The sequence below is a fragment of the Panthera leo genome, chromosome B4 (genome assembly GCF_018350215.1).
Source record: "Panthera leo isolate Ple1 chromosome B4, P.leo_Ple1_pat1.1, whole genome shotgun sequence".
Lineage (NCBI taxonomy): Eukaryota > Metazoa > Chordata > Mammalia > Carnivora > Felidae > Panthera > Panthera leo.
In genome coordinates, this window is record NC_056685.1 from 55730941 (window position 1) to 55753294 (window position 22354).

General features: G+C 34.9%; 1 protein-coding gene across 10 annotated transcripts in view; it reads right to left on the minus strand.

Annotated features, from left to right (window-relative positions):
* Positions 1-22354, minus strand: part of C2CD5 (C2 calcium dependent domain containing 5) — a 100284-nt gene that overhangs the window by 21232 nt on the left and 56698 nt on the right. For all 10 annotated transcript variants that reach the window (XM_042946042.1, XM_042946039.1, XM_042946035.1 and 7 more), the window contains 6 exons: positions 18832-18946; positions 15668-15763; positions 12677-12868; positions 7673-7859; positions 4554-4718; positions 1084-1224 (listed from right to left, as the gene is read on the minus strand). In XM_042946042.1, the coding sequence (XP_042801976.1) occupies positions 1084-1224; positions 4554-4718; positions 7673-7859; positions 12677-12868; positions 15668-15763; positions 18832-18946 (896 nt within the window). The remainder of the gene's footprint in view (positions 1-1083; positions 1225-4553; positions 4719-7672; positions 7860-12676; positions 12869-15667; positions 15764-18831; positions 18947-22354) is intronic.

Sequence of the window (22354 nt, forward strand, 5' to 3'; positions counted from 1 at the left end):
TTGAAATTTTCATTTACCAGGTCTGAAGTGGGCCCCCAGAACTTGCATTTCTTCTAAGACCCCAGATGGTGCTGATGCTATAGGCAGTCACAGCACACCTGGAGTAACACTACTCCAAACAGTACCCTGGAACCTTTTACCTCCTTAGCCTGACATATTCTTTCACCAACCTCCATTTTTTTTTTCATTCTCAGACTGTAGAAAAATACGAGAAACAGGCACACATCCATACAGTTTGAGTTTTTTACAAATTAACACCCTCGCCTTAGTTCAGGCTGTGCATCTTCCATGGCTGACATCCTGATCACATTCATGGGCATTGTTCTAGATTCTTCAAACTTCCAAACTCATCCCAACACAATCTACCATCAGCTTCCTGCTTTACTAAAATAAAGGCATCTGATTTTTTCTCTCAACTGGCACCTTTCTGGAACATTTATGTGTATCCTCATTTATTTTCCTTTCCTTCAATATCAAAGGAAGACCATCCTTCAAAGCTAACCATTTACAGAGGAGGGCAGAGAGAACAGATTTGCGAGGGAGGAAGCCCCATCTATCTTCTGTGTCACATTTATCCTCCAGGAAAGTTCTGAGTGTATTTTCATAACCAAAGTTCAATTATACCTTCTGAATTCAGTAAGAAAACACTACACTCAGAATTCACAGTACTTATCATATTACATGTAAAAAGGATACAATTATAATAACATGTTATAACACATGAAGCAAGTAGATAATAATTATAGTAAGTGAAAGAACAGCATTTTAATTTCTTATTTAAATTCATTCAAGTTTACAAAAATAGCTCCAATATCTATCATTACTCTTTTAAATTTTAGCATCATTTTATTTTAACCCATCCATTAATTTTTCCAGAACCACCTGCATTATTGTATCTGGTGTTGAACAAAAAATACATTACCAAGTTCTGATATTTTCAAGTCAATGGTCATTTCTGTAATAACATTTTTAAATGGATTTATAGCAGTTGTAATAATACAAAATCACATCAATTTAGGATCCGATTGTAAAAAATGTACACCTCATCTTCCAAAAACCTTAATTAATTTAATGCAGTAATACCTCCAAAACAAAAGCATCTTTTTTCCCATGTGAAAGGTCCAATTCTGTAACTTCATCAGAGCTTTCTGACTGAGATCTTAAAAGTCTTGAGCGCTGTCTAGGTTCTGGGATGGGTGACCCTATAATCTCTTCGGATATCTCCTGAAAGAAATATAATTGCTTTATATCACATAAGACTGTCTTTTTCAGCTCTGGGGTTATTTTGTAAACTGTAGTCTTTTACTTCTTTCTTTTTACTTAAGTATAATAGACATATAACATTATATTGACTTCAGGTATACAGCATAATGATTTGGTATTTGTACACTTCAGTTTGGTTTTAAATTTTTATATTAATAAATATCTGTGGAGAAAAAAATCTGTAAAATATATTCACACTCTATATTTAATTATAACTTTTATGACTAATTAACCTTTTAGAGAGTACATGGATATTTCCTTTTATCACTAGTAGCCTTGATACACTAATCTATAACCATACACGACTATCATGGACATAGCAGGGCAACACTGACATCTAGTGTATAGAGAGAGAGGACACCACAACGAGCAGGGAATCGGCAGCCCATCCAGTTCATGTGGTATTTTCTACCCAATATTTAAAAGACTGAACAGTCCAGAAATCATTAAAAATGTAGTTCTCCAGACGGATTCTAATCTTTTATATCTTTTCTTATCCAGTGGTAATTTTTCAAAGTGTCACATAATAAAATGAGCAATATGATAAATGTGTGTATGTGTGTGCAGACGTAATACATAATATTATGCAGGGATTTGCTGTACAACTTGTTAAGCTAAACAAACTGGTAGCTACAACAACGATCTTTTTTGAGGTCAGTGTATGGTGCAATCCTATATGGGTTTGCAAGCTCTCACCTACTGCATAGCCAAAGATCAGAGGTAACCAGAGGTTCTAAATATCTGTTGGCTATAAGGACTATCAGGAGAGTGTGAATATGTGAGCACAAATAGAGAAGGCTTAGCCTGTTGCGGGCATAACAGAGCTATGTTTTTTAAAAAACAAGGAATATAAGAAAATTTTTTTCAAAGTTACAGCTTTAAATGCTCATTGTTAGCACACACCTTACATAAGACTACCACCACACTTTCATAATAGCTACCTATAGAGTAATTTCATATTCATATCTCTTATTTGTACCCCAAATTAACCTGCCCTGTATAAATTTGACAGGGTTCCTATTATAATGACCACACAATGAGAAAGAGTTGCAGTTCAGAGGTAAAGCAGTTTGCCCAGGTTTGAAAACTAGTTTAAGCGATGAACCTATCTAGATCAGTTCTTTTGCTCTGAGTACAATGTTCTTCTCTTTGTAATTTTTTTAGTAGTTTAAAATTTGGTTATGCCTCTGCTCACTATGTCCTGGACCTAATAAAAGCAACTATCTGGTATTTAATGTATCTTAAATTTGTAATGAGGTTCCACCACGGGTACCTATGGTATTTTGACACCTTTAGTTGCCTGAATTTTCTCCATTTTAAGTGGTACTACACCCCTGCAATAGAAAGATTTTTCAATATTGAGGAAAAAAAAGCGTATTCACTGCAGGCATACATTGTCTTAGAAACTGAAAAGACAAAATTGTAATATAAGTGAGTAGTGGCCTACTACACTGACTTTGTCAAATTCCGAGAGGTTATGCTGAAAGACTGTAAGGTATTCATTCACAATCTGAAATAGGAGAGACGTATTAGAAAATCCATTAAGTAGTCTTTTGTGAAATATGGTCCTTTTCAACACATGAAATCTGTGTAAGCTGAAATTTTAAGAATCATAACAGATTTATTCCCTCTAAAATGTACTTCTAAAACAGAAGTTCAATAAATATTTATTGAATAGATGAAGTGAGTTAATTCACATTTTCTAAATATGTCTCTGACTTTAAAAGGCTCACATTATTAAAGAAAGACATGTAAAAAGTAAGTGCAGTAATATGTAACAGGCCCTATGACAGAAGCACATACAAGTACAAGAAGAATATAAAGGAGGAGGGGTCAATTCTTTCTGTGAGAGGTCAGCATGGAAATACTTAGTTGATAAATACCGTTAAGCAAAAGAATTCAGCTTATATCATGGAGCCCTAACATAAAGCTCTGCAAATCATTCTCCCCAACAGGCATAAACACTCTTAGAAAATGTTCAAATATCAAAGCATAATTATAAAAAAAAATAATGTACTGCAAACAAGCAGTAAGGTGTTGTGCAGAAAGCTTTTATAGAGGCTATGTAAGTATTAATATACTAACACACGAATTTTCTCAGTGAATTTAAAGAAGCTCTACATTAGCACTGCTCAATAGAAATATAAAGCAAGTCACAGGTATTAAAAAGGAAATAAAATAAATTTTAATAAAATATTGTACTTAGTTCACTATATCCAAAAGATTACATTTTCAACATACTACCAATATACAAAACACTCATAAGATAATTTACATTCTTCTTCATAATAAGTCTTCAAAATCCAATGTGTATTTTATACTCACAGCACATCTCAATTCAGACTACACACACTAAGTGCTCAACAGCCACATGCGACCAGTGTCTACCACACTTAGCAGTGCAGCTAGTTGTAGGTCATACCTTTAAAATTCTTCCCAGCTTAACAACTTTGCTAGAAAGCTGTAAGTCGGAAGCAGGAATACAGATCACTGTCCCAGACAACCAACCAAAATTTGATAGTGTGTATAAAATCAAATAATAAAAACCACAATAATAATGTTGTTATCTAAATAATTTCCTTTTGCAGAAGTATTTCATTATCAGAGACTCGTAAAGACAAACAGATTCATTCTAACTCAAACACTTCTTTCTTTCAATTCAGACCCTGGCTGTAAGGCGTCCTCAGAGAAGGAGGCCCTGTGAAACCTACTGCAAACCTGGTATAAAAGACTGAATACAGAAGTGACTGGTAGGAAAATTCTCAAAAAGAAGCAAAAAGTGAAAAATGGTGTATCTTTCACATTTTTACCACAGATAAGCAATCTTTCTTTTCACTAAAAATGAACATTTAAACCATTTATTTAACTGTTCAGCAATATTTATCAAGAGGCTACTAGGAGGAACTGTCTGGGCCTCAGGAATACAGCCCCGAGGGGGCCTCATTTTACTAGGAGTAACAAGCAATTAATAGAATTAAAAACCTACTTCTTTGTGTTTATACATACACACACAGAGATAAAAGAAATAAAAAACAGTAAAACACAGAAAGGGGTTAGGGTTAGGGAGTATCAAAAATTGATGGGAGAGTATAATTTTCAAATCAGGCAGTCAGAGTCATCTCCCTAAAAGGAGACATTTGAGCATGAATGCAAAAGGAGGTGAAAAGAATGAGTATTGAGGAGAGCGAAATTCAACAGTGAAAAAAAAAAAAAAAAATGTCCAAAATAAGACAACTCAAAAAATATATTAACTCCTAAACAAGAACTTATTCACAATGTATTTTACTTACCGGAGGATTAATTTCATATAATTCTTTATTCTTAGCAATTGTGTCATTTATCTTCTTTTGCATATGAGATATGTGCTGTTCATAGGAGCCATCATTAGGAGTCTTCCCAGCAATCTGAATACCACCGGGCGTTGGTAAAGCAGCTAAATACACACCTGTGGCCGACTTGTAAAAATAATGGAGAAATAATAAGAAAAAATATCTAAAGAATAACAGTCCTTAAATTAGGAAAGTTGCCTTTGCCTTTCCAGCAAAAAGATCATTAGCATCAATGCATGCATTTGGACATGTTGAAAGAGCACAGAAACATAACTGGCAACAGGAATTGGTTGCTTTTGGTGTGAAACCTGGGTAGGTGGGGACAGCAGTGAAAGAAGGATTTACTTTTCACGCACTTTAAAATTTTTACTTTATGATTGTAAAAAATAAGTTGCATTGAAAAACCAGTTTAGAAAAAAAAGATTAAAAATTGTTAAAAATAAATTTTTTTCATAAGTGAGTAAATGATTTACCTTTAAAGTGGCAAAAATAAAAGGGAAACTTTTGTAAAGCAAGTGAAGAAACTGAACTTCAGAAAGGACAGGAAACATACTCAAGATCACACTATCAATAAATTTGGAGAAGACATGTGAGTATATTTCTCACTCTAAACCCCAAGAACTTTTCATGATACCACCCTACCTCCATAATTACCAAGAAATAAAATTTTACTTAATACAGATTTCTTTTAAATATTTAATTGAATGACTATTAATTCCTGACCCTGTAACAATACTACATGCCATCAGTACTAGAAAACTACTAGGGGAAATACAAAACATGATATGTACACATACACACACACACACATACACACCTATGTGCATTTACAGTTAAATATGCTTATATAAGCAAAGCAAAAATATGTAAGTATGAACGTCAAATTGCTAACACTGAAGGAGTGGAATGCAGACAAGAGAAGACATTTCTCTTAAGTCTGGATATTTGTGCATTTTAAACTGTGTGCGTTATCATTCTTTTTAATCAATTGCCAATTTCGTGAAAGTCCATCCTAAAAACGGTATGATACTCTATGATGATGTCTGTGCAGTAGATGAGACTGATCCTCAGAAGCTCTCTCTCCTATTTTGCTCATTAGTGTCCATGACTATGTCTATGACCCAGTCTCTGATGTTCATCCTGCCACATGAAGCCCTAGCACACTATCTCTAGCACATTCTTAACTGTGCTCGTGAATGAGACAACAGTTCAGAGTGGTTGAGAACAGACTGGAATAAGATAGGCCTACATTTGAAATCCGGTTCCAGTACATGCAGCCATATCACTTCGGACAAGTCTCAATCTATCAAGGCATCCGTTTTCTCCTCTTATAAAGATAATATTGCATTCCTTCTGGGGTACCACAGTGCCAGAAACCCAGCAGGCATCAGACATCATCAGAGAGTCCATCAGAGATCAACTATCAAGGAAGCTACTCTTGGGACCTTGAGATTTAAATGCACAGGCTAAACCACAACACAAAGATCAAAATCTCAAACAGTTATAATGAGTGTCACCAGTGGTCAAGAAGGAAAAGATTGGCAAGAAAGAAAGATTTCAGGCAAGCACTGAAAAATTACACCAGCACCACAAGCTAGTTTACTGGGGCACAACTATCAGAAGTGTTTGATACAGTTGGCACAGTGTTTTTAAATCTTTGAATCTAAATCAAGCTTAGTTCCCACAGATACCCACCAATAACTAGTATTGTGTTCAGGCCAAATTATACATTTGTAATTGCTAAGCATGTGAGTTTTTAGACAAATGAATTACAATGAACACTTTCTTCCCAAGTTGATCTAGATCTCAAATATTTTAATATAAATCAGATTACTTTCATTAATCATTATAAATTTCTCTTGTCAAAAATCATGATTACCTGATTAGTTTATCATCATTGCACAATTATTCCCTACATACAAAAATTTACATATTTGTAAATGTATGAACAGGAAATAAGTTAGCATTTTATCTGCAAGTGCATACTGAGAAAAAACACAAGTTCTATAAATTTCCTGAAATGTTTGTGCATGTCAGAAAGATGGCAGAGAATTCCAATTTGAAAAGTGCCAGTATCACAAACATTCTAGCTAGCAAAGTGTCTAAAGTATAACAGGACTTCTATAAATACTGTTAATCAGTTTCTATCTGATCAATATATATTTTGCAGGCATCCAGTTCTCTGGGTCTCAGACTACTTATAAAGACAACTCTTACTTTCCCCACAGACAACTTTCTAGTCAGAACACACTTTGTAAGAAGCCTAGATGAACATAAAGCTGAGATAAAGAGCTTTCCACCACCTCACAATTTATTAACACTTAAGAAACACATTCTTTATTGCATATTCTACTGCTGACCGCAGGTGCACATTCAGTATGAAACTTTATTCTCTGTCCAGCAGTAAGTAAGCAGTAAGCAGTGTTTCATATGTATTGCTTTATTTTCTCCATACAACTAAAGATTGTGGTCCTCCCCCTCAGAAGTGATTTTGTCCCCTAAAGGACATCTGGTAATGTCTGGAAACATTTCTGGTTGTCACACTGAAGGGAAGCTATTGGCAACTAGTGAGTAGAGGCCAGAAAGGCTGCTGAGCACCCTAAAATGAACAAGACAGCCCCCTACAACCAAGAGTCTTCCAGTCCCAAATGTTAACAGTGCAGAGAAGAAACCCTGTTAGCAATGCTAATATTTAGCATAAAAAAAATAACATATTTTGCACAAAAAATAATAAAGTCCAGAACAGTGACAACCAACTTAACTAAACAAGCCACACATGATAATTTTTAGAAACTTGACTATTGACATTATGGTCAGAATAGAAAAATACAATAATATAAATAAATTTTACCTCATAATTTTATTAATTTAATTTTAAATAATAATTCATAAATAAATGTGAAAATAAGATATTTTAAAACTTATCACAAGATTTTTCACTTCTTATAATGTCCCCAACCCTTAAAGGTCTTAATGCCCATTTCTCTAGATAAGTCTTTTTAAAAGACTTAGAATTGCACAAAACAGATTCTACTACAACTATAGAAATTATGAAACAAAATCAAAACTTCTAAACTTACCGCTAAGCCCATCAACATATTTTCACCCACTGTGATCTGAATTCTCAGTCCAAATAAAGCATTCATTCCTTTCAGTTTTAGTTTATTCATTAGCTGAGTATGTACTTCATATTCCATAAATGGCAACAGATTACTGATAGCTGTGGCATTTGCTTCTGCCTGTGCTTTCTTTTTTAAACGACATAACCTGTTAAGGAAAATAATTTAGTCACTGGAGAGTATTCTTGGTATCATCTTAAAAAATGTCCAATTTTTAAAACTTTCTATAAGTGTGCTTAATAAAACATTGACTTGTGTCAAATGGGGTTTATTAAGTTATATCAATAATCTTTTCTGCCACTTTTTTCAATGTGTACGCTTTTGCTAAAAGTCCTATTTTAATAAAAGATAAAGAAAAATCTCAAAATCTCTAGAAATGGAAAAAGTATTGACCAAAATCACTAGAGAATATAATTTAAAATCTTAGGTTTTATAACTCCATGTGATCATACAATGAATGGATAGCAAAGGAAAGAAGTTAATTTACTCATTAAAAGAACACAAAACTTGGGGCCTGGGTGGCTCAGCTGGTTAAGCATCTGACTTGATTTCAGCTCAGGTCATATCTCTTGGTTCGTGGGATGGTGCCCCATGTTGTGCTCTTCACTGACAGTGCAGAATCTGCCTGGGATTTTTTCTCTGCTCTTCCCTCACTCATGCTCTCACTCTCAAAATAAATAAATTAAAAAAAAAAAGAACACAAAACTTACCTGAGTATCTACAATGTGCCAGGCACTATTCTAAGTGGTGAGTACTCATCAACAAACAAAAGAGTCCCTTTTCTCATGGTTATACTCCAGGGGAGGGGGGTGGAAATAAGGAAACAAGATAACCTAGGATTATGTTTAAGAATCAGATGTCTGGGGCACCTGGGTGGCTCAGTCAGTCAGGTCATGATCTCGCAGTCCGTGAGTTCAAGCCCCGCGGCGGGCTCTGTGCTGACTGCTCAGAGCCTGGAGCCTGTTTCAGATTCTGTGTCTCCCTCTCTCTCTGACCCTCCCCCGTTCATGCTCGGTCTCTCTCTGTCTCAAAAATAAATAAACGTTAAAAAAAAAAAAATTTAAAAGAATCAGATGTCTGGGGTAGCTCCTGGGTAGCTCAGTCCATTAAGCATCCCTCTTGATTTCAGCTCAGATCACGATCTAAAGGGCATGGGATCAAGTCCTGCATAGGGTTCTGTGCTGATAGCACAGAGACTGCTTGGGATTCTATCTCTGCCCCTCCCCTGCTAGCATACACTCTCTATCTCTGAAAAATAAATAAACTTAAAACAAAAAAATCAGGTTTCTGAAGAAAATGGACTAGGTGAAGCGAGTGGCAATAACTAGAGAGAAGGCCTCACAAGAGAGATGATACCTGAGCTGGGATCTTAAAGACAAGATGGAACCAAGAGCGTTGGGAAAAGGCAAATATGGAATGGAGCTGGCATATCAGAAGAGCCAAAAAGAGACTACTACACTGAAGTGAAATGAGCAAGGGTGAGAATCATATGGATGAAGGTGCTGGTAAGCAGGGGCATGATCATGTTAGGGGCTTGTGGGTCATGGTAAGGAGTTTGATTTTATTCTACCAGCAACGACAAACTCCAGGTAGGTTTTAAGTAGTAATATGATCCAATTTATGTTTTAGGATATCATTTACATTGCTACACAGAAAATGGAATAAGGATAACAGAATTGATGAGGGGATAGCAGACAAAAAGCAATTTAGGTGACAATGAGAGCAGAGACTAAAAAGGTAGCAGTAAAGATGAAGGAAAAGATCCCAAAACTGGCAAACCAGGCTATTTACACCAGTAGTTATCAAACTTCATCTTGAGAGCTCATTAAAAAACAATTACTAGTCCCCATGCCCAGAGTTTCTGATTCAATAGGTCTGGAGTGACACCGAGAATCTGCATTTCTATAAGGTCTCTCAAGCATCATGATGCTATTGGTTGGTCTGGGGACCACATTCTGAAAACTGCTGATGGGCACTATTCCTTCCTACCTAAAACAAACACAAAAAGCTGGATAAATTATATATTTTTACAAATCGTCTTAAAAGCTGGGGTGCCTGGGTAGCTCAGTCAGTTAAGCATCTGACTCTTAGTTTTGGCTCAGGTCATGATCTCATGGTTCATGGGTTCCAGCCCCATGTTGGGCTCCACACTGACAGTGCGGGGCCTGCTTGGGATTCTCTCTCCCTCTCTCTCTGCCCCTCACATTCTTGTGCTCTCTCTCACTCTCTCTCAGAATAAATAAACTTTGAAAAACAATCTTCTTAAAAGCATCACAGGACCAGGGCAAGGGGTAGTGGGGTGTATAAACATAGGGAAATGGCATGAAGAAATTCTTCTGTAATGATGGAACACAGTTTGTGTCTTCACTATGGTGGTGGTTACACAAATCTGTTTGTGGGATAAAGTTGCACAGAACTATACATGTACACACAAATACATAAATGAATGCAAATTTAAAAAAGTATAAAAACTGAGTAAGGTCTGTAGTATAGTTAGCAGTATTATACCGATGTTAATTTCCTACTAATACTCTACTATGGCTGTATAAGATGTCACCAATGAGAGAATCTGTCACCAATACAAATGGTATTATTTGTACCATTTTTGCAACTTCCAGTGAGCCTATCACAGTCTAAGGAAATGAAACACAATAAATAATAAAGAACAGAAATAAGTGAATACAAAAATATTTCAGATATTAAAATTATCAGTTAAACAGTCATAGGCTGTAACATAATAAATTTGAAAAAGAACAAAATAAAACTTCTAGAAATAAAAATAGATATCAAATATTTAAAGCCCCAATTATTGGACTTATTACAATATTAGAGACAGTTGAAGAGAGAATCAAAGAACTGAAAGATAAGAAAGTATTCAAGATATGGCATAAACAAAAATAGAAAATTTAAGAAAGTAAGTAACATACATAAAAGAAGCAGTGAGAAAGTCTAACATTTTTAATTATAGTATCAAGAAGAGAGATGAAACATGGGACAATATCTAAAAATTTTCTAAAACACATGAAAGAATCTACAGATTCAAGAAGCCCAATATATAGCAATTAGAATAAAAAATTCCATACTTAACATTTCATAGGGAAATTGCAAAAAACCAAAAATACATAGAATAGCTCACACATAGCCTGGGGTTGAAGGGCAGCTACCTTCAAAGGAATAAAAGTTAATCTAATAGGTTATTTCTCAATAGTAGTAATGAAAATCTGGAAGGCAATGGAAGGGTATCTTCAATGTGCTGCAAGAAAATAAATGGCAGCCCAAAATATCTTTTAAAGATAAGTAAATATTTTCAGACAAGCAAAACTAGTTCACCAAAATAAATGGTCTAAAGTCTATACCTCAAGCAAAAGAAAAACAATCCCAAATGGAAGGTCTAAGATGTAAGAGGAAATTGAGCAAAAAAAGCAAAAGTAAACGTATCAGAAATACAGGCATGCCTGGGTGACTCAGTCAGTTAAGTCTCTGACTCTTGATTTTGGCTCAGGTCATGGTCTTGCCTTATGTGAGACTGAGCCCCACGTCAGGCTCTGTGCTGACAGTGCAGAGCCTGCTTGGGATTCTCTCTCTCTCCCTCTCGCACTCAAGATAAATAAACTTAAAAATAAAAACTAAAGGGGCGCCAGGGTGGCTCAGTCAGTTGAGCGACCGACTTCGGCTCAGGTCTTGATCTCTCACAACAAGGTTGAGCGACCGACTTCGGCTCAGGTCTTGATCTCACAGTTCATGGGTTCGAGTCCCATGTCAGGCTCCGTGCTTACAGCTCAGAGCCTGGAGCCTGCTTCAGATTCTGTGTTTCCCTCTCTCTCTGCCCCTCCCCCACTCATGCTCTGTCTCTCTGTGTCTCTCAAAAATAAATAAAACATTAAAAAATTTTAAAAATAAAAATTAAAATATATATACATTCAAAAACAAAATTCAACATGATTCTGTAAAATAGCTTTGATGCAGGGAGGTTAGGAAAGAGGACAGTGTCAAAGAATACCATATTTGGCATAAAAAGTGGACAGAGCAAGGTATCATTCATTAAAATAAAGAAGGCTAACATGAAAGAAGTGGAGAAAGCCAGCAGTTCAATATGGAACAAGTATGAGTTGCCTACAAGACATCAAAATAGGGTGTGAAAGTATATGGGTCTGAGGCTCAGAAAAAAGTTCTGGACTAGAGTTATAAATCTGGGAGTCACAGACATATAGAAAGCACATCTGTAGGAGCTGATGAATTCAACCTGGAAGAGAGCTTTGAGAAGAGAGTCCAGACCCATGGCCCTTCAAGGATTAAGAAAAGGAGGAAGAATCAACAAGGACACTGAGGATCATACATAAAGTAGGAAAAAGCAGGGGTGGGGGGCGGGGCACTATGAAGTCAAAGGAGTATCAGGAGAAAATGATCAACTGTGTGACTACTACTATTGCTGAGATGTCAAGTAAGAGGAAGAGAGAAAAGCATTTCAATGGATTTGGTAGCCTGGCAGTTGTCAGTGACCTAGACAGTTATCACTGCTTCCTATATGCCAACCACAATTTAGCATTTCCTACTCCAGTACATTTTAAAAGGAACTGTTAAGAGCTAAATTAAGTAGTAAAAGAAACAATACATAGCATTGTTCTTTAAAAGAAAAAAGATAAATTTCTAAAATGTATTACATATTCAATGTCCTTAAAGCAGAGTCACGTGCCTAGCCTGAAACAAGTTAATTAATAATCTTCATAATAACAGATATTTGTATAGAATTGAAATGTTTAAAATTGCTTTTGCATTTAAACTTATTTGAGTTTTATAAAATGGGTACTCTTCCTCCCAATATTCCATGTGACTAAATACAAGGTCCAGATAGTACTGCCCAGCCTGCCAGGTAGGAAACAGTACAGCAGACATCTGAAATAGATCTATTTGACTCCATACCTCATACTTTCTCAGGGACCCCAAATATTGTTTACACAAATATACCTTGCTTGAATAAGACAACCTTTTCCAATAACTGTTGCATCTGTTGGGAGGTCAATAGTTGTAAAGAGAACATCAGGAACTTTCTGTTTCCTGCAGTTATAGCAGTATGTGAGATGAGCTGGAAATGGCATATTCAGTTCGTCATATGGTATGTGGCAAAATCCACAACCTACAGGCAAATTTTCTTCTAGCCTATATGAATACATCAAGATAAAAAATGAAGCATTCTTAAAAAGTCTATGCATTTTTTCAAAAGCGTATGTTATACATATAGTACTAATGTATAAACTATATAACTTCTACCACTATGAGAGTTACGACAGTCCACTATGACTATTAAGAATTAAAAATGACCATGAAATCAAAACCATACACTTTTGTATGAGAAAAGACTTATACAAGTAGCCATTGAATTGCATCAATTCATACGTTTGAGAATGTCCCACCTGACAAAAACCACTATTATTCCAAAGCTAGTTCATAAAAACAAATGGTTAGATAATAAGGGTGACATTTTCCTACTGTCTGACAAATATAACACAAATATAATCACCAAATATAATCACAAATATAATCGTGGGTTTGAGCCCCTCGTCAGGCTCTGTGCGGACAGCTCAGAGCCTGGAGCCTCCCTCAGATTCAGTGTCTCCCTCTCTGCCTCTCCCCCACTCGTCTCGGTCTCTCAAAAATAAAATAAACATTAAAATTTTTTTTAATTTAAGAAGTCAAAAATAGGCATAATCTAACATTTCTAATTTCCAATGACTTAAGAATTTGTCAGAATTAAACATTTCTGAGAAACCGAAACACCTGTGTTTCACAAACAACATAAACCACAAGTAAACACACAACCTTCTCAATCAGTAAAATGTTTGCTGTAGTAATGCTTATGAATTCACTTCAGAATGGTATTTTTTTCACTCATCAAATCTGAGGAAATTAGGGAAACAGAAATGGAAGAAGAAAGCTCCATGGAGAACTCCAGACATTCACACAGCCACACGTCTAGAGCTGTGGAAAGATATGGGTTCTCAATTCATTCCAATCAAAAGTGACCTGTTAGAAGCTGAAACTTGGCAAGCGGACACATTAAAAAAGAGAAAAGAAACTCATACTGTATCTACTAGGAGTCAGGCTTCCTGCAGATTCCTTGTATACATTACTGCACTGAATTTCCAAAATAACCTTCTAAATCAAATTACTCCCATACATTAATTATTCTTTTGTTGGGATGGCATTCTGGTATAAGCAACAGGGAAATCAGATGCTAAGTAGAGCTGTGTGATCTTATACAAGTTATTCAATTTCTCAGAGCCTCCTCTATATAACCAGAATGACAGTATCTACCCAGAAAGGCTTTTTTTTTTTTTTTTTGAAGACTAAGCAGGAAAACATAAACACCCCCCCCCCCAACACACACACACACACACACACTATAATAAAAAGCAAAGAGCAACAAAAACTAGTTCTTGGCCTGAAACCAACCTGAGATACTAAGTGACTTGTTTGGTCACACAAAATACAAGGCAGAAGACCTCAGATTTTAATGTTGGTTGGTTTGAACCAAAGCCCATGTGTCACAAAGGGGCACAAAAGATTGAACACTGGGGTAATTTTTAACACCTTACAGAAATTCAAACATAAGTGATGCAATATCATAGGCATAAAAACAGAACTATTTAAATTCATGGAAGCATTTAAAATATGAAATATACAGAAGGGATTATCTCAATACTGAGTTTATAGGGAATGTTTTCTTCCTTCTACTCTCCCATACTTTCCAAATTTTCTCTAGTAAGCATAAATAATTTTATAGCAAGAAAAAAGACATTTTCCTCTTTTATAGATAGGGATGGTATCTGTTCCACTAGATTGGCATATAAGAGAATTCACTGTATCCATCCAAGCCACAATACCAAAATAATCAAGCTGCATGGGAAAGGCCATTTTTAAATCAGGCTTCTATCTACTCAATAATGAAATCCACTGACGTGAGAGAACTATATTGCAGCGCTGTGACAACTCAAAATAGAACACTCTGACTTTTAATATACTTTAAAATGTTCCACCTTCTTTTTCCTATTTATGCTGACTTTTAATGCTCTGTAATATATTACAGTCAAAATACCTTTTTAATACAAACTAAAGAAGAAACCGACTAAGGTCTTCTATGTGCCTACCTGAGCTAGAATAACTTTGTTATACAGAGACTTGCAAATTTATACTAAATTTGATCACATATAGATTTTTTTGCTGTCTTCCTTAATACTGGGGGGAGGCAGGGGAGGGGGAGGGAAGCAAATATGCATACAGGGAAGTAAGGGGTAATTAAAATCTATATTATTCAGGTACTCTGGTACCAAACTAATAGTTTTCTGTATATATATATATATATATTTGATAATTTCATCTGTTTATGGAAAGTATTTTTGACATTTATGGAAGCTAACAGATTAAGAGATTAATAACTAAATAAACTAAAAAGTAATCTATTTTACCTAATAATTTCACTTTTACTTTCTCTTTCATACACATTAAAGTTATATTTCATTTTAAGAAACTTTTATATATAATTTTGTTACAATACAGTGTTTCAATTGTTCTGTAAATTATGAATTTTCTTTATGCAAATTGTTTCATGACCTTTTTCTGTTTCAGAGGTAGACAAGGGGGAAAGGAAAGGAAGAGAAAAATCAAAGGAAATTACTTCTATACTATAACAAACAAAAAATACACACTTGAAATTCTTTCACTGATAGTTATACATGTAACTTACCAAGATACTAGAAAAATTATAACAATGTGTGTCATATAGTGCAGAACTAATACTTCTCTGTTGCTATAGGTTACACAAAAAGCAGTGAAGTGCCTGGTCCTCATTTCTATATTAAGCCACTCTCATACAGAAGAACTATCCCAGCTCTAAAGTTACAAAAGTTAACCTCTCCCTTCTTTGCCATCATAGAAAATAAGCCAGGCTGCCATGACAACCTCTGTTCCAAACAGCCCTCCACGGTGCCATCCTGCAGAAATCTAGGGTTCAGTACAGCTGCCGTGCCGGATGCAGATAAAATACAGACCTCTTCACTATAAAAGAAAAAAACATAAAACAGTTAACATCTTCAGGCAATCTAACTTTGAAAAATGTTAAATATCAAAGTGATTACAGGGTGACAATTTAAATTCAAGTTAGAATCCACAAATATTAATGATATCATAAGATTATCTCCTATCCTAGGATAAAAAATAAAAATAATGTTATTAAAATGAAGAAGGTGGGGTGCCTGGGTGGCTCAGTCAGTTAAGCGTCCGACTTCAGCTCAGGTCATGATCTCACCATTTGTGAGTTCAAGCCCCATATTGGGCTCTGTGCTGACAACTCAGAGCCTGGAGCCTGCTTCGGATTCTGCGTCTCCCTCTCTCTCTGTCTCTCCCCTGCTTGTGCTCTCTCTCTCTCTCTCAAAAATAAATAACCCATTAAAAAAAATTTATTTTAATAAAGTAAATAAATAAAATGAAAAGGGTAAGAATTCTTTATACTTAAAAAATTGTAAAAGATAAAGCACAATATTAATGACAATAAATTCCTTTAAAATATGGTAAACCTGATAAAGACTGAATATCTCAAAGTAGTAACAAATTATTTTGCGGAATTCAGCAATAAACCATTAAACTGTATTAAAATACTCTTTAAATGCATACTAAACTTCATTAAAATCATTTTAAAAGTGTAACTATGTAATTATCGATATCCCTATAGCTTAAAGTTAATAATCAAAAGGTATCTGAAACAAATAATACCCAAAATATACTAAATGGAGCTTAAACTACATCATTATATGTATGATAGAAACCTCACTTTCAAAAGAATTCTTTGGAATTCTTTATAACATATCACCTAATTTTAAATAATCCACAAAATTATTGAATGAGATCATACAAAGCAAAAGAGAAAAGTTGCAGCCTAGGGACAAAATGTTGGAAACAGTGTAAGTGGACCAGAAGTCTGAAAGGACATGAAAGAAATGGTCACTTGATCTGTAACTGAGTAGAGAGAGACCAGGCTCAAAATGTTTAAGTGGGCACTGAGAATGTCAAGGAAGAAGGTGGAACCCCTGATGTGCTGAATTAAGGAGCTCTAAGAGCAGAAGTACATTTCAAATAGTTTATCCAGTAATAGTACATAGGATGGATCAGAACCAAAAAAATTAGTAAAGATGGGATTTAAACACAAGATTTTTTGAGGTCTGGAGGGAAAAAAGAAGCTTGTATCAGGTGAATTCAAACTTCTACGTAAATCAATTTGACTCATTTCTGTACACTCCCGCATCTATCTGTGACCTATTTCCTGCCGCACTGAATGTACACCTCTGGCCTTCTCTGCATGCTACTCCACTAGCCTTAAACACTCCCTTCATGCCTCCTTTCTTCATTTATATAATTCATACTCATCCCCTGAGATTTAGTTTAAGCTTCAGTTACTTCATTAACCCTTTCTTCCAATCTTACTTCTAAACTCCAACCCTCTGGGCCCCAGAGCACCCTGGGATATCTCTGCCATAAAATGTGTTCTACTTGTCATAATTCTCCAGTAAAATGTGAATCCAATAACAAAAACTATGTCTTTTAAAACCATAACCCTATGACCTGGAAGCATAGGACACTAAATCTGTGAATGAGCTAAGATTATCTACTGGGGAGTAAGGCAGGATAAGCATACAAAGTTATTGGTTTAACAAGTATAGAATAGCTACAATGGAGACAGAAAGGTGCAAGAATACCACACATGATCCACAGAGGAAAAGAAAGGGCCCTCAGAAGATGAAACAGCATGGCTCTCCACATATACCAGAGTCTAATCATTTTTCTGTAAAAATAATGACCACCACAAGCACAAGAGAATTACCCATGTAATAGTTGACAGTAAGGATTAACCAAGAATAGGAGGTGGAGGTGCCTGGATGGCTCAGTTGGTTAAGTGTTTGACTCGGTTTTGGCTCAGGTCAAGATCTTGTGGTTGGTGAGATCGAGCCCCACATGGGGCTCTGCGCTGACAGTGTGGAGCCTGCTTAGGAATGTCTCTCCTTTTCTCTCTGCCCCTCCCTCTCCTCTCTCTCTTGAAAAATAAACAAATAAACATTAAGAGAAAGAAAAAAAAAAGAATAGAAGGTGGGCAGCAAAAGGTCAAACAGTTTCTAGATGATATCTATTATAAACTTTTCAAGGGGTTGAAAGTAGGGTTCATTGATGGCAGTCAGCAAGTCAAATCAGAGCCCAACTAAGAAACTGGGGAAAATCTTGGTTAAGATAAAAGCCAAAACAAACCAGGTATAAATGTGCAAATGAGATAAGTGAAAAATATTAAGTTGTGATCCAAGAGTGAAATTTTATAGTTTCAAATTTTTAAAGGGGAACCATTTTGAGCAATAATGAAGCCTAAAATATAGTTGAAAGCTGAAGGATAGAGGAGGACATGAGAATAAGAAGGTACAAAGTCAGGCTGTTAGAAGGGAGGTAATCATGTTCAACTGGAGGAGACAGCAGAGAATTAAGAAAGGCAGAAGAATGTTTTGGAGGTAGAAAAGTCTGAACTGTGGAATGGCATGGACTTTAAAGTAAGAGAGGTTGTTCAGATGAAAAGTAGGAGAAAAAGAAATGGAGAACTAGGAGTATGGAAGTCTTCCTAACTCGGCAGAGTTAGGAAGGATGATGTGTTGGCAGAAGAAAATTAAGTTGCAGTTAGGTAAAAAGAGTTTACAGACAAACTTTAAAGACACATTAGATCAAGGTTTCCAAATATCCCAGGAGAAAGAGTTAGTGGGGTCACAAACTGGAGTAAAGTAGGCCTAGAATTAAGACTTGCTATGTGCCAGTATCAATTCTGATTTAATTCGTCAGTAACCTTAATTGATAGATGGTTATAATTTCCATTTCAATGTATAAACTGAGGCTCAGAGGAATAGTTATTTTCTCAAAGTTTCACAGCAATTAAGTGGCAAAAATGGCATATGGACCTCAGTCTGATGTACTCCCAAGTCCACGCTCCTGGATCACTCCATAATTCTTCTTTTCTCTATATTTGCATAAAGCTTTTAACCTTTTAGATGACAATCCGTAAATTACAGCATCTAGAAAATCAAGTTATTATCATTTACCAGATGCTAGTTGATTCACTGTAGCCCACTACAGCATGACAGCCTAATGCTTTAGCATGTGATTTTATTTCTTGTCTGATTTCTGCCCACCACGCATCTCGAGTTTCTGGTTCATCTGAAAGATAAATTTTATATCAGTTCACTACTCAATAGCACATTGTTTATATGAGAAAGAAATGTTTAAAATAAACATGTTCTGGAAGGCAAAGACACACTAGTCTATAACAGATTTTAAAACTAACTTCACATGTTTAAAATGTTATTTCTCAAAATGCTTATTAACATTTTAATTTAATGCTACTTCTCACAAAAGTTAACATTTTTAAACTTGATTGCTGGAAAATAAACCAACTAGTTCTATTTGCTTTATTACTTTAGGGGACATCTATAGGAATATATTTTATTAGATCCAACTTCAAATGTAGACCCAGAGTTTCCAGACTCTAATCCTAAACTGAGGATATTCTATGTCTCACTCACCTCGCTCAGTGAACATTGTGAGTCATATCCAGACATTTAATTTAAATTCTGATTTCATTTCCTGGTACCTATTTTTTATAACCCACTATATTCTAGGTTCTTTCCAAGGCAAAGATTTGTCAATGTTAAAAAAGAGAAAGCCATCTGTAGCCATCCTTGGGGGTCCTAAAGCAAAGTAACAAGAAATGAAGGGACCAGCAAATTTAAAATAAAGAGAGCAAATATGTTGAATTTAATACAAGTAATTGGGTTAATGTAAATAAGGACAAATTTCAGGCAGTACACTGTAACTCCATGTATGGTTCTGTAAGTAAGAAAATGCCTTAGAATCACAGCATTGCATTTGTTTTTTGTTTTTTTTTAACACAGAGGAATCCGATATTGTTTGTAATGGAGCATTATAAATGGAGCATCTGGCACACATTCTTCCTAATCACTTGCATTTAGCTGCAAACTACTGGTGAACAGCAGCTGCAAATAATAGTAACATTTTATGTGCAAAGATGTTAAAAACAGAAACAGTGTATAATGGGCATATCCTAATTTGTTTCTTTGTGTGGCCAATTCCATTTGGGAACAATTTGGTATAGAAAAAACTTTAACTCTAAATAGGATGCTAAACTCTCTTTGTAAATTTTCCACATAAAAGGCACTTATTAAAACTGAAAATCAACCAATCCAAAAACTTCCTTTTTTGAATTTCAGTATATATCCAGTTTTCAAAATATGTTTTTTTTTTAAATAAGTAGAATAAGTAGAATTATACTCACTAGTAAAATACTGAAGACAGCAAAGTAAAGAAAGGTTAAAGGCTTGTTATAGCAGATATTTCTATGATGTAATTTTGTTTCCTCCACAGGGAGGAGATCAACAAAAGGGAGAAATGAGATAAATGTCATAACTACAAATGATGCCAGCCAGTTCTTGTATTAAAGTTTTGGATCCAAGACAGAGCTACCCTAAAACTTTCCTTCAGGAAAAAAAAAGAAAAAAGAAAAAAGAAAGAAAAGAGAGAAAGAAAGAAAGAAAGAAAGAGAAAAAGAAAGAGAAAAAGAAAGACAGAAAGAAAGAAAGAAAGACAGAAAGAAAGAAAGAAAGAAAGAAAGAAAAAAAGAAAGAAAAAAAGAAAGAAGAAAGAAATGCAGACTCCAGGGAACTGAGGAAAAAGATCCAAGTATGAGATAAAATAAAGAAGAGAAATAGAAAAGACTACAACAATATGGTGTTAGCAATCAATATTGTGAATTAAGAAATGTGTAAGACAATTAGGTGGCCCTATTTTGCACATACACTATTATGTTAAAGAATTTCTTCATATTCCCCCTGTAATGTAGACATTAACAGCACAAATACATTTTCAAATCCTTTTTTTTTTTCTTTTTTTAAGACATACATGTTTCCAGGCCAATTTGGGCATCTATTTAACATCGTTTCCTAATAAGGGCATTTTTATCGTAAGACAAACTCCTGTTCATGTAGTTGCTCAGACTATCAAATTATTTATGATTCTTTGAAAACAGGTATCACAAAAAATAACAAATATAACTCAGTTTAGAAAATAACTATTTTCCCTGAAAAACATTGTAAAATAAAGATTAATTTTTCTTTAAAAACCCTAGTAGAACCCACTATTTACTTTTTAAATCTTTCTGGAAGTTTAAATATTATTTGCTAAGGCAAATAATTGTATACTATGTTTTTATAAAAACAGATTTTTCTCACATTAGACTTGCCTACATCTGTGCCACAAGTAATACATGGTAGCTTTTCTGTTTTAAAATGAATTTTATAGAAAGTAATCCATAACACTGTTTTTTAAATTAGTAAAAAAAAAAAAAAAAAAAAAAAAGGAGGAAACTACTTATTTTCAGTTCAGGATATATTTATTTAGAAATGGCCAGCATGTCTATATGGAAAAGTGTGTAATAATAATCACTATGAAATACATGTAACCACATAGATTACAAAGTTCATTTACATCAAACTTACCTTGGTGTAACACATAAAATAATCAGATAATTAAACCAAACGCTATGAAAGAATAAGTGGCTGATTTAAAAAAAAATCAACACAACAAAGGGCTGACTGCAGCGCAAGTGGAGCATTCATGTTCCTCTGACGAGGTCACAAGCAGCCTTTATTCTGACACATGAGCCACACAACTGCACATGGGGATGCCATTGGTGTATTTAATAAAGTATTTACAAGTTTAATAGAAGCTAAAGAGTTACACAACATGGGAGCTAAGGAAGCAAATGGCATATGTCCACACTCCAAAGAATTTGTTAAATTTTGGTTTTGGCTTAAGCAAAAGCTCAGAGAACAAAGGGTTTTGCAAAGCAGATTCAGCAGACAGGAGCCAGAAACAGTGGATATTTTGGCGCATGCTTGGATCAGGTGACAGTACAGACTGAAAACTATGGCAGCTCACTGAAATGGTTACAGAAAGTAATGGCCCTAGAGTCTAGGTGGAAGCAAGGCAAGCATACAGTAGGGAGCACTTAATCACAAACTAGGAACTGAATCAACAATAATTATCTACAACCGTAAGCAAGAAGCCAAAGGATGAATTTTTTGGCTATTAAATTTAGGGGTTATTTAATTAAAATTAAGAATCAATTTATTTAATATCAAAAAAATTAAATTTATCTTCAAAGTCTACATTATATTTATATCAGAGATGAGCCAAAGAATATTCACTTAGTAATTATGACTCAGCCTTACTTATTATATCTGTAAATTCAGAAATATACTATTTAATCCCATAATGGGATTTTTTCAAGCTTAAGTAACTGCTAACTGCATTCTTATAGGAAATACATTGGTTGAATTTGAATTGTGTTATTCACTCTCCAAAAGTCAAAACTGAGGATCTATTATACTCATATAAAAGGCAAAATAAAGAGTCTGGCTTAAAAATTTATGGCAACTCTACATACCACTCGTGAAACTAGATACAATTTAGTCATTTGAAGCATATACAGCTGAGATGTGAAGGTCACAATTAAAAAACATTTCAGAGATGTCAAGAAAAAAAATCTTC